This window comes from Ciconia boyciana, chromosome 1 (genome assembly GCF_034638445.1).
Source record: "Ciconia boyciana chromosome 1, ASM3463844v1, whole genome shotgun sequence".
Classification (NCBI taxonomy): domain Eukaryota; kingdom Metazoa; phylum Chordata; class Aves; order Ciconiiformes; family Ciconiidae; genus Ciconia; species Ciconia boyciana.
The window spans coordinates 198,625,591-198,638,619 of NC_132934.1; the positions used below are offsets into that span (position 1 = coordinate 198,625,591).

General features: G+C 41.3%; 1 protein-coding gene across 1 annotated transcript in view; it reads left to right on the forward strand.

Moving 5' to 3' along the window:
* SPATA13 (spermatogenesis associated 13) overlaps positions 1–13,029 on the forward strand; it is a 51,004-nt gene that overhangs the window by 15,933 nt on the left and 22,042 nt on the right. Inside the window, exons 3-4 of the mRNA XM_072854906.1 lie at positions 1,290–1,652; positions 4,830–4,974. Coding sequence (XP_072711007.1) covers positions 1,290–1,652; positions 4,830–4,974 — 508 coding nt within the window. The remainder of the gene's footprint in view (positions 1–1,289; positions 1,653–4,829; positions 4,975–13,029) is intronic.

Genomic DNA, 13,029 nt, shown 5'->3' on the forward strand with positions numbered 1-13,029 from the left:
ATTGGGAAATTTGAGGGAAAAGTTAATATAAATTTTTATGTGCAGTATTTTTTCTCAAAAACTGCAGGGGTTTTACTAGAAAAGTTTACAGCAGTATTACTCCAAATGCATTGAAATCCTTAAAAATGTTCCCTCTAACAAGTATTTCAGCTGAGGTTACTTCATTTCCAAACTTGCAGTACCAGTGCAATTATGATACCTGTAGGCATTAACCTCCGTGAGCCAGATGTGCTGTTAAATAGGAGCTGCACACTCATTTTCCAAGCTTTCTCTCTAAAAACACCAGTTTTTCCTGTATTTGTGTTAAAATGTATCTCTGGTCCTGCTCGGTCTGGCTATAACCTCCCTGAGCATATAGAAAATTAGCTTCTCCCTTCCAAACTGGATGAGCTCACTCCCCCAGCTGGCACATGGCTGCACAATCTCCAGATCTGACCCAAGTGAGAGTGTGGGAGTAAGTGGTAGGAGGGGGTGCGCCTGCCGTTTTGGTATCGGCTTACAGTTACGTGGGATCGGCAAGCAGTCAAACTGCAGTCTTGCTGTTTATTTTCATCACTGAATAGAGGTAAAACAGAGGAATATCATAGAATCATAGAATGGTTTGGGTTGGAAGGGACCTTTGAAGATCATCTAGTTCAGCCCCCCTGCCACGGGCAGGGACATCTTTCAGTAGATCAGGTTGCTCAAAGCCCCATCCAGCCCGACCTTGAACACTTCCAGGGATGGGGCATCCACAACTTCTCTGGGCAGCCTGCTCCAGTGCCTCACCACCCTTCTTGCAGAGAATTTCTTCCTTATATCTGATCTAAATCTACCCTCGTACAGTTTGAAACCATTGCCCCTTGTCCTGTCACTACAGGCCTTGGTAGAAAGTCCAGAAACACAGTGTGCTGGTTGAATTATTTTTACCGGTGTTATGTAGCATCCTACTTGTGCACAGGAACAAGTGCTGTGAGTGCCAGAGCTCTCTTCCCAAGACATCATTCAGTGAATTCAGTGTTTATGACAGGGCCTGTCTGTACTGCTGAGATAATAGGTGAGTTTTTAGTGTTATTAGTCATGTTTGCCTAGGAGGTGCTGGTGGTTGGGTATTAACCTTACTCAGCACAAGCATCATGATGTCTTTCCTTTGCAAAGTTACTCTCTTCCTGAACTGTCAGTTGCATTTATTGTATTTATTATGGTAATGCTTTCTTTTTAGCAATGTTAAGTTGATCTGCCATATAAAAAACTCACAAATGATTGTCCGAACATTCTGTGGCTTATTTGACTTGTTCACATTTAAAAAGGTTGTTTCTGATGACCACTGGAAGAGGTCCCCATCCCAGGATGAAGAAAAGACAGACACACAAAAGGTCACACCCAGGAGATGGGGCTCTGGAAAAAGATCTCGTCCCAGACCTCTCTCAGACTATGGCCAAATGTCGATCAGAAGTTTCTCTATACCAGAAGATGCAGTTGCGGTGGAGTCTCAGAAGACAGACTGCACGGATGGAGAAAACCAGCCAGGACTGGCTTCCGTCGGGTCTGTGATCCAAAGCAATACAGTAGGCTACCACAAAGGGCGAAAAAGAAGACCCATCTCCGTAATAGGTGGGGTCAATTTCTATGGAAGCGGTCCAGCAGAAGAGATAGAAGGTCTGCTGACACAAGTAAGATAAGAGATGTGCTCTCTGCAAACTGCAAAAGACCCTTTCATTTCCTTGTTTCTATCTTCAGCCTAGAAAATAGAATGGATGCTTCCTTCTCTTCCTTCCCTTTTGTCAAGCTGACATCGTGTACTTACAATTCTGCTTTCCTGGTCACTAATTACTTTGTCTTGTTAAAAAACAAAACAGCATGGAATAAAACTGATACTGACTTTGGGACAATCTTTTTCGTATTGTAAATTAACCCTATTTCTTTCTTGGAATGGTTGTTACGTCTCATATTAGTGTATAAGAGCTGATTTGTGTGTAATACAGCTGCGTGTTTAGTTACCTTACAGGGTGTAGGGCCTGAGGAACAGAGGAGTACAAACAATATGGTAGTAACACATTATTTATTGAGAATTTCAAATTCTCCAAAAGCAGGCCTGTTCAAAACCAGTGGCATTAGCTGTGGTGTTCAAAATCTTGGTATTGGCATAGCAATGATACTTAAAACTAGTAAGGAAGTAGCTTTAGAAACTTCGTAATAAATTAAGGAATTAATGAAATAAAGAAAGAATCTAAGAAAACTGTGAATATGAAAAAATATCACACCCTGTTTATGTACTACTAAGTTGGCCTGATGGAACGAGGAAGCCTGTAAGAAAATCGTGAGTGGTTGAATTAGTAGTTGAACAGTACCCATATACTTATTTGCCATCTCTGTTGGGTTAGGTGAGACACTGAGAAATAAAAAACTTCTGAAAGATAAAAAAGCTGCATTTTTCCTGGAGGTAGTCCTGAGCGGGTAGGACGCGTAGAGGAACTTACTGTTCTGGTGTTAGTGGTGGCCCCATCTTGTAGTTGGTTACAGAGCTTCAGGCTCATGGGCTTTTGTAATACTGCACCGATCAGGTGTTTTCCACTTTCCAGAAAAGCTGGAGGACTCCTACCTAAAGCAGCTGTCAAGCTGATAAAGCAACAGAAAAAAGGAACAGTATTTACATCCTCAAAAAATGTGATTCCAGTAGTTACTAATGGAATTTGAATCTTCTTAATCTTTCTCATGCTACTTGATCTCCTCCTGGGAAGTTCAATGCAGTATCATTCATGGGTACGGTACTTGCCTGACTGAAATCAAATGCTGAAACAGTGGCAGGATTTTCAGTCTCCTGTGAAAAGCCATTTTTAACATGAGCATTTTTATGCTATATTGCACATTTTTTCTTTATAATTCCCTGATGAAAAAATGCATCTTGAAGCAAAACTCCAACTGAAGACAATGAACCTTTTATCCATGCAAGGGCCATAGTTTCAAACCCTACATAATCGGGATATTTTAAAATTAATTTTATCACTACTTAGCTTGGAGGAAAAAAAAAGAGGAAAATTATTGTTATAAATTCTAGACCATCTTAGTCAAGAATAATAGATGGATTTCAAGGGATAGTAAGTATTGGCAACCCAAATAATCCTTGCTGTACCGTGGAAGTGATTTAACACTCTCCAAGCCCTTCATTTACCGCTGAAAACAAATTGATCTCTCTTCAAACCTTGCTTGCATCAGTTTAGTAATGAAGGAACATGCACCAAGGCAGCTATTTGAGTTGACTCTTCCTGTGCTCCAATGCTGCTGCGAGGGCTGGCTGGGGTTAAACGAGCACATTGCTGGATCACTGTGGTCAAGACCAAAACTATGGAGCATTCCCAACGGGGACACATTTTTAACTGAAATGATGGCCTTCCCAGGCCTGCCACTGAGCAACAGCACATCCTTGTCTGTCCGGGGAAGGGATCTGGACTGAAGCCTTACAAGAAAATTTTAGTTGCCCAGAAATACATAGCTTTGTTGCTTAATCAGCCAGTTATTTGCATATAGTAATTGCCATCACTCCTATTAGCTATTTGATGCAATAAATCAGACTTACTCTTTGTGGTGTTATTCAGTGATAGGATCCTGGTATATTGCTAAAGCACTGAAGAAATGAAGTTTAAAGATGAGGTTGTAGTTAAATCATATTCAATACACAGAGGTTTTTGTGTCATATTAAGAGTCATATTAGAAAGTAACTTTGTAGCTGGAATGTATTTTTTACATGGAATGAAGCAGGAACTTCAGGACTAATGGAGCAGGAATACATATGCTAGAAGTATTTTATGTGGGGCTTTCAAAGACTGATCTTCACCTTGCTGATTTTTTTTCTTAAAAGCTTTGAAAACCCATGGGAATATTTGGAAAGTGTAATGCTAATTCCTTCTTTGTTGTGTTTTGTTCTGGTCTGACAGCTTAGGTGTGAGAAAATGTTTTCAAACGATACTAAATCATTGGTTTCATAACAGAGTGTCAAGAGATCATAAAAAAACCAACCCTGATATTTCAGATTACTTGACAGAAGGGCCTATGAACAGTAACAACTGAAAGATAAGAGAAGATGTAAAGACGAGTTCCTGAAGTTCATATGCTGAGGTCTGGCTGTTTAATGTTGCATGTTTATGCCAGGTCATCCAGCCTGGCTAATGTGGAGTTGTTCAGGGGCGACATAAAATTAGACTCAATTTGCAAATAAAGCGGGTAGGTTCTCTAATCATAATTAAGCAAATGAATGATTTAACTAAAGAAAATGGCTTCTAGATAAAGTTACGAGTAAACTTAATATTACCTCTTCTTAATGAGACTCCTGGGATCTTCAGAGCAGAGGATCATTTAGACAATTGTTTTTGTCTTGTAAACTATGTTTATTTTACTTAAAAGCAGTACATTTATTTGAAGAAAGCAAGTGTCCCAGGAAATGAACACAACTTCCAACTATAGCATTTCTGGTCACTCTTTCGCTTTGGGTTTCCCTTCAGATGTGTGTTTACAATGCCAGCCAGCATTGTGCAGGCTGTTCTCGAAGCAGTTAGATCCCAGAGCATTTGGGCACGGAGAATTACAAGATGAAAATTATAGAGCATGTCTGATCATAACAGAAGGCTAAGGAGTTTTTAATGTAACAGAGAACTGTGATGTAATAAAATATTTTCTGCAATGCTGGTGGATGTGGTATGCACTGTTTAAGCAATGTCACTTCAAAGTAGGGGATTTTACTGCCCCTGTAATTACCTGGACTGTCTGAAGCAACCTTACTTCATACCTGAGTTTTGCTCAGTTGGACTTGCTGGTAGCTTTACTAATCCTGGATTTTCCTGTTTTCTCTGTAGCCTGTAACACGGCCACCAGTTCCGGCGCACCAAGTACCCCCTTACAAAGCTGTTTCAGCCAGGTTCCGGCCGCTCACCTTTTCACAAAGTACCCCCATCGGCCTGGACCGGGTTGGACGAAGGCGGCAGATGAGAACATCTAACGGTAAGATGGGCAAGTCTTGTCAACTTTCTAGGTCTCAACTTCATACCCCAGCTTGGTGAGGAAGTAGATCATAGTGTGGAACACAAAAGGCTGCAAACCAACTCAGTGACAAAGTAGCACCCAACTAAGTTGCTTTGTTTTATGACTTTCTCATTAGTAGCTTTTCCTGCTGTGTACGTGTACAATTTGTTTTTCACATCTACTGTTTGACATTGCTATGGTTTATTCTTCTGTACCAGTGACACTCCTGTATTTTCCGCTCTCTAGTCACATCCTTGCCTGAAGATAGTAATAGCATATGAAGGAAGTAAGGTCTAATATGCTTGAGTTCATACCTGAACCATAGGCACACCACACATGTATTTTTAATTTTCTGTTTGCCATGCATTCAGCTTAACTACCTAGATAGGCAAGCCTTAAATAAGCAGCTTGTTTCGGAGAACTGTATGCAGTTGCAGTGGCTTACTCAGTGGTGAGTGTAGCCCAACCAGGGTTCTGGGACATGATGGACAGGTTCTTGGAAAAGATTGCCTTTTTGGAAGCAGTAATTTTTTCTGTAATTGTTTACTATTAGCATGCAATGCTATCTTGAGTTAATAGAAAGTCATATCTAGTATTAGTGGAACATTTCTCAGCAGCTGGGACCAGAAGAACCTGGGTTTATACCATTTGTGTTCTTTCAGACCACCGTGAGCATAATCTAAACAGTTATTCATGTTTCACTGGCAAGGGTCAGACATAAAAGCAAAATTTTCACTTTATATTCTTCACTGTTAATAGTGAACAAAACACTACTGGGAACCTTCACGCTGCCTCTCTGTGGAGAGAATAAGTAAAGGTGTCTGGATCAGGGCTTGCCTGAAGTAGGAAAGTTAACAAATAGCATTTTCAAGTTTCTTTATTAAAATTATACATATGTTTACTAGTCAGTACTTGCTTTTTATGGTTCTAAGCTAAGTTTTAGCTGCAATTATAACCAGATTCTGCTCAAAAAATCCCTCAACTACAAATTAATTTATATAAGAACATTTTAAAACTGCATTTTCCAGTCTTCAATAGAGCAGGACAGTTTTCTTCACAAGGTGCTCTCCAAGGAACAGAGTTGAGAATTTCTAACGATAGCAACGAGATACATTATATATATTATATTGGTATTCTCCTTTTAATTTATATTGTAGCAGAATGTTGGGAACTGCTTTAAATCCCAGGTCTGGAGTGTGTCCTAGCTGTATGTATCTCAATATACTTAATGATCCAGATTAGACATTGAGGTAAATTCGACATCTAATGCTGCAACCCTTGCTGAGATTACGTGGTATCTCAGTCTCTGATTCCAGAAGAACCACTCACAGAATAACAGGTTTGCCATGAGCTAGTTTCAGAAAAAGAGACTCTTTATGCATCACAAAGTAGGGATTATTTTTTTTACTTTTAGTTATCCTTTCCTTTTCATGTTTGGCAACCACATGAAGTAATATTAGTTACCTAGACAACTGCCTGAGAGTAGTATCTTTCCAGGTATTTAGCTTTTGAATAACTGGTCTCCTAAACATAAGCAACAGGATGACAAATACACAAAGCAAGGTTTCTGCCATTTTTCAAGACAATGAAGCCAAAGCAATATTGATTATGCTAGATGTGACTTTTATGACTCATTACAATCAACATAGCAGTTGAGCCGGAAAAGCTTCTGAAATCAAAGCCCTGAAGGCAAGTGGGGAATATCATGGACTTTGCAGTTTGAGAGCAGTTGCAAAGATCTGTTAAGTAGCTCCAGCAGAAAATAATAAAGTGACTAGTGTCACACATTCTGATCTCTTTCCTTTTTCTCTTAAATTCACAAGGCATTTCCTTGTCTTTGAACATGTGAGAGTTTTTTGTTTGCTCATGTACAGTGAAATTCAATAGCACAAAAGCCCTTTATTAAAGAAAGAAATTCTAAACCCAAGCACTGAAAACCAGTGATATCTCATTTTAGTTACTTGCTAAAGCCTAATATATTGCATGTCTACTTTTATAACAATGGGAGATAGAAATGGAGATGTAAAGTTTTAGAAAAACAGCTGTTACAAGACAGTAAATCATCATACTGTAGGAGACAGCATAACAACCAGCCAACACATGAGGGAAACTTCCCTTAACACTTATATTGCTACTCTGGGGCTTAAAGGGTTACAAGTTTTAAATTATATTAAAGAGGTTACCTATTTATCACAGTAGAGCAATTTTTATAAGTATCTTAAAAACTAACCCATCTTTTTTGCCTATTGTGGTGTGGGACTTGAATTTGGCTAAATTAATTGGTGAGCTCCTTTAGATAGGCTCAGCTCTGAGCATTGGTGAACTCCTTTAGATAGGCTCAGCTCTGAGCATTTTAGATGAATAAATTTAAATGTCTTTAATTCAAGTAGTATCCTGCCTTGGATGTTTGCCTACAATTTGGCTAAATTAATTGGTGAACTCCTTTAGATAGGCTCAGCTCTGAGCAGGTGGGGTGGGATTCAGCTCAAGTTTAAGTCACTAAATTTAGTCTAAATGTAGGCACCTACGTAAGAGTTAAACATTTGAACACTTGTTACAGGCAGTGGAGGTCTAGGGCTTGATTCAGTTACCTGCTCCAGGGTCCAGATATGTGTGGGATACCTGAGTACCTGCCTGCAGCTGGCAAATATGACAGAGGACCTATGGGAGACCTATTCCTTTCTTCAGTGGCAGCGGGAGGCCAGCGGGATATCCAAAATACTTAAAATGGCAGTCAATGAAGGTTAGAGTAGGAACTGCCTTTAGATGAGGTGGATTGCTCTCTCAGCTGTTTTGATTGTGACCAATACCTGCTGATTTAGATGGTTCGTTCAAATGTGGACTCTGGCATTTAGGTGAATAAATTTAAATGTCTTTAATTCAAGTAGTATCCTGTCCTGGATGTTTGCCTACAATGTTAAACTACTGTCAAGCTTTTCCCAGTTCACCAAGGTTGGGTAACCAAGTAGGTTTCAGCCTGTGTAGAGCACAGCTCAGGAACTGAGGTGCAAACAAACTGGCTGTTGGAGAGAGGAGATTTTCAGGTTCTCCATCCCTATCACCAATAAAATAAACAAACCCCACCCCAAATAGGTTATTGGCCATGGAAGTGAACAAACAGAAGTTATTAGTCACTCCTCGAGAGAAAACAGTTCCCTGCTTGCTACCATCTCCTTACTACCCTGTCCTTGCTCCCCCACCCCAAAAGAGTGAGGATGTAAGTAGGACAGTATGCAAGAAACGCAAATTTGGGGGTTACTACACTGAGTGCCGTATTTGTGATTACCAGGAGGTGGGTGGAATATGTCTGATGTTGCAAGCAGCTCCATGGCGGTTGCTGTATTCTGTGGCCAAAGTGCCTGAAAAGCTCAGGGAGGCAGAAAGACTCCCGAACAGGACCTGAAGGGGCATCATGAAATCCACTACCACAGGCTAAGCAGTCCCAGTGTTGCTGGGGCCAGAAAAGCCTCTGGAGCAGAGGATGATGGCTATGTGATACTTTGAAAGATGGGACTCTTAACTGATGGGAAAAGACAAAAGCTATGCTGGTGGGTAATGGGATTGTTAGATACATAGATAGCTGGGCTGGATGATGCAAACAGGACCTAGCAGTGTGTTGGGAGCAGCTGGTGCATCAGCTGAAGCGCCTAGGCAGTCCTAGGCACTGCGGAGGGGAGGTGGTAGCGGTGGGGCAGGTGGGTGCCAGGGAGAGTGTGATGGACAGGAGGCAAGCACCGGAGGCAAAATTGAAGCTGTCAGGTAGAAGCTAAAAGACCAGGAGCCCAATGGTAAAATTGTCCAAAGTGCTGCCAATACCACGCTCAGTGTCAGACAGAGAGGCCTTTTTACCTCCAGGCACCTTTGTGCAGAAAGTTGTATTAAAAAGAGGGAGATTTAGATTATTTATGAACCAAGGAACATTTGAAATAAAAAGATCCTTTGTTTTCTAAACCAAAACAAAAGCAGGCTGCTGGCATGCAAATCAAGAGATTATGGAGTAGTTTCTAAACGAAGCATTAGGGGGAAGCTGGCAAGGTGAAATAATACACAGTATAGGACAGCACATCCTTTACAGGCGATGTCAATGCTCAAATGAAGGGTGGGGCAGAAGCTGACAAAACTCAAGCAAGAAATAGTCAGGAACAGTTGGACAAAGGTTGTTTAAAGAGGATTTAGAAAAACAGGCAACCCTGCCAGTAACAGTGAAAGTTTAAAAATAAGATGGAGAAATAAACATATTTTTAAAGAAGCTAGATGGCGTATGTCAGAAACTTGGTCGAAGGAAGATAACCAGTGGAGCATAACCAGCATGTCACCATTGCGCAAGCTGTATATGAATAACAGAAAAGATTGTACCAGTGAAAGAGGGTCTCTAATGTATTAAATAAAAACTAAGAGCCAAATCAGATAAACAAATTGACTGTATCATCAAGTGTCACAGGATCCGTGGACTGGAATGCCATGCCTAAATGGGGAGAAAATATTGTGACAGGATTAAGTTATGAACGACCTGAGATCACCAGGATGGCGATAGTAAATGTGACAAACCAAGGAAACCAGAGAAATTTCAAGGGCAGCAAGGACAGTCATAAAAGGAGACCTAAACTGCTGTTGTGTGGGTTAAGTGTTGTAACGGGGCACAGTGCTACGTTTTCAGGTGTACCATAAATAACTCCTCGGTGCAGCTCATCAGGAGACCTACAGAAGGGAAACAATTCTTGAACTGTTCCTGAGGTGTGTGCAGGATCACACGTACGAGCTACTCTGTAAGGGTGGGATGTGTCTCGTCTGACTCTATAGACTTCTAAGCTAAGCTAGGTGACCTTGACTGGAAGAAACTTAGAGTGCTGTTCATTGACCAAATACAGACAGTTAATGAATCTTGCCCTCTGTGTCCATAATGCACTCTGAGCCAATATCCTTGCAGGGCTGAGAAGAGTAAAAAAATCCAATACAGTATGTGTTTTAATTTAGAAGAGGGAAAATAAATGAAAGTGAGAAGTCATTTATGTAACAAAGGAATTTAAAGGAGCAGAAAAAGGTGTTGAATGCTTGCAGGCAGCACGGAGAGTGTTCAAGGACAGCTTATTAGATACTTAGAGCAAATTCATGTCACCTGTCAAAACAGAATTTGGAAACACCAGAAAAGGGTTCTGTCATTAAATACAGAGGAAAAGAATTTATCAGAAGAAGAAAAAAAAAAAGGCATCCTTCAGATTATTGAATTGTATCTGAATAGAAAAAAAAAACCCTCTAGCAATTTTGATGTAAAGCTACAGGAACACATAGAACACACAGCTAAAGATATAAAAACTACATCCTTTTTAAAAAATATGAGAACCTGGTAGACTACCAGACAGTTTGTAGGCCTTGTCAGTGGCTGAGAAATAAAACCTGAGCTCAAATTAGATATAGATCTGTCTCAAAATGTCAGTAGAAGTTTCAGAGTAACTAAATGAATAGTAACAAATTGCCAGAACCAAGACTTCTAAAGGGATTTAAGAATGAAATTGCTGAGCTACTGCCTCAGCATGGAATTCGTTCCTCAAAAATTGCCTCAGTACAAGGAAGAAGGCAGCAATGAGATAACCTTTATAAAGAAGTATCAGAAGGGATACAGTGAGCAGTAGACCAGTGAGTCTGGCATAATAGTATGTAGAATATATAAAGAATGTATTTAGGACTTAGAAACTATGACAGAGAGAAACATTAACAGTCTGGTGGACCCTGATGATGAAGAGTCGTCCATGTGCCCTGTGTAGAGGAAAGCTGTGCCCCACAAATGGATTAGGTTTTCTGAAAAAAATCACTGAGGATGTGACCAAGGGGATTCAGTAGGTATGGGCTACTTGGATCTCCAAAAGGCCTCTGACAAGATCGCTTACAAATGTCTCTTAAGAGGCCTGGGATAAGAGGGAAGATCCTGCCATGCTTTAGCCAAGTGAGTAAGCACTAAGTAACAGAGAGGAGGAAAGTGGTTGGTTTTCTTAAGGAGAGAGCTCAAGAGTGGAGCCAGATCTTCAGTGTCTTCACAAATAATGTGGAAAGGGAGGTATAGAATGAAATTATAATTCTTGCTTGTGTGCTAAATTATTCACGGTAGTAAAAGCACAAGCTGCTTGAACAGAGTTGCAGAAGGATTTCGCAATACCGAGACAACGCACTGCACTTGGCAGCAGGTGAATTTGGTGTTGATAAAGGCAAGGTAGTGCACATGGAGGAACACAAGCCTGGTATGCTTGCAGAAGAATGGACTTTGAGCTGGATATTGCCGTTCAGGAAGAGATCTCGCAATCCTAACATAATTAAAGTGTCAGTTCAGTGCATAGTAACAGTCAAAACAGTAAATAAAAGGGCAGGAATTTGTAGGAAGGGAATAGAGAGCAAAACAGAAAGCCCAATTGTGCCACTGGTGTGGTGTGTGGGGGCCATCTCCCCGTTCCTTTCCACTTCAAAAAGCATTTTTTACAGGGGCCGATACAGAGAAAGGCAAAAGGACAAGAAAACCTACTCAGTGTCTCTGTGTGAGGAATGATTAACGCAGCTAGGGCTCTGCAACTTGGAAAAAAGGCCAGTAGGGGAATAAAAGTCTGATTGGCATAGGAAAAATGAACGGATAATAGTTACTGTTTCCAATAATCTAAGAACTAAAGGGCACCAAATGAAATCATTAGATAGCAAGTTCAAAATAAAAGATAGTTTTCACACCCTAGAAAATTAAACTATGAAACTAATTGCTACATGTGATATTCCAAATCCCAAAAGTTTACAGAAATTCAGAAAGTGATTTGAAAAATTCAGTTCATTAAACACAAAGATATCACTTCTGCCCCAGGAGGGATCTGACTCTCATCTTCAGATAGCTAGAATTTGGGAAAGTACATCAGAAAAATGCCATTACATGCCTCAGCTATTTTTATGTTCTTCCCTGGGCATCTGCTACTGGCTGCTGTCGGAGCAGTGGGTGGGGGGGACCTTTAGGCTGCCCCAGGGTGGAGGGTCCTACGATACCAGAGGGGTATCTAGAACTGGATTTTCTTGAGGTGGATAAACTAGCTTTTAGTGTTAGTATTTTAGTATGTGCTACCCACAGCCTTTTCAGAGTGCCCTGCGCAGTGGTTAGGCCAGCTTGGCATGCATTTGGACAGGGTCACTGTGGACTGCCACTGCAAAGGGTAGCCTGCGCCTGCTCCTGTCCCTGCCTGATCCTGCGAGGAAACGAACCCGCCACCAGCTCACCCCAAACGAGTGCTTTTGTGGTGGTTCCGTTCGTGGCTGCGCAGTTGCTAGATGTGCCCGTGCAGAGGAGGGAGAACAGATCCCCGGCCCCGGCAGCATCCCACAGTGGGGCTGGGTTCGTCACCGGGCAGAAGCACACAGTCTGTTCGGTTCTGCAAAAATCAAACCAAATGACTGTTCTTCAGAGATCATTTTTAATGTATCTTCTAGAAGAGCTGTGTGGGGTTTGATCTCGTTTTCCTTTGGCAGTTCAGCTGTTTTTCCCCTGCGGGTAGGGGTTTGACGTGGCAGGGAGATTGTGCTCTGGCTGATTAAAAGCGTGAAGCCTTCACTTGCAGGTCCTAGGGTCATCAGTGCTTCAGTGTCACTTCTGTTTGCTGGTTTGGGTTTTTTTTTTAATGATTTGTGCTGAGAAAAATGTGTGGGGCTGTGTATAAATATCTTCTAATATGTAGTAGCTTGTGCTTACGGTGCTATCCAACAAGTGTCCTTGCAGTAAGAAATAATAGGGAAGTTTGGGGATTCAGAAGAGAATTCCTATCAGTCTCCTGTGCAGTGCAGCACAGTCTGGATTTTTGTAGGAAGATGGCATTAATACTGCAGGGCGATGTTTGGCCTTTCCTTCTGCGTCTGAGGCAGCGCTGGGGAAACCATGTGATGTCAGTGGGTGTTGAGAGGTTGCTGCGTGCAGAAATGCCGCCGAGGTCTGTGAACACCTCCCTGGCGGAGGCAGGCCCCAGTTAAAGGACAGGCTCAGCTGAGCAACACAGTTTGCAGCTAAAGCACGAGCCATAA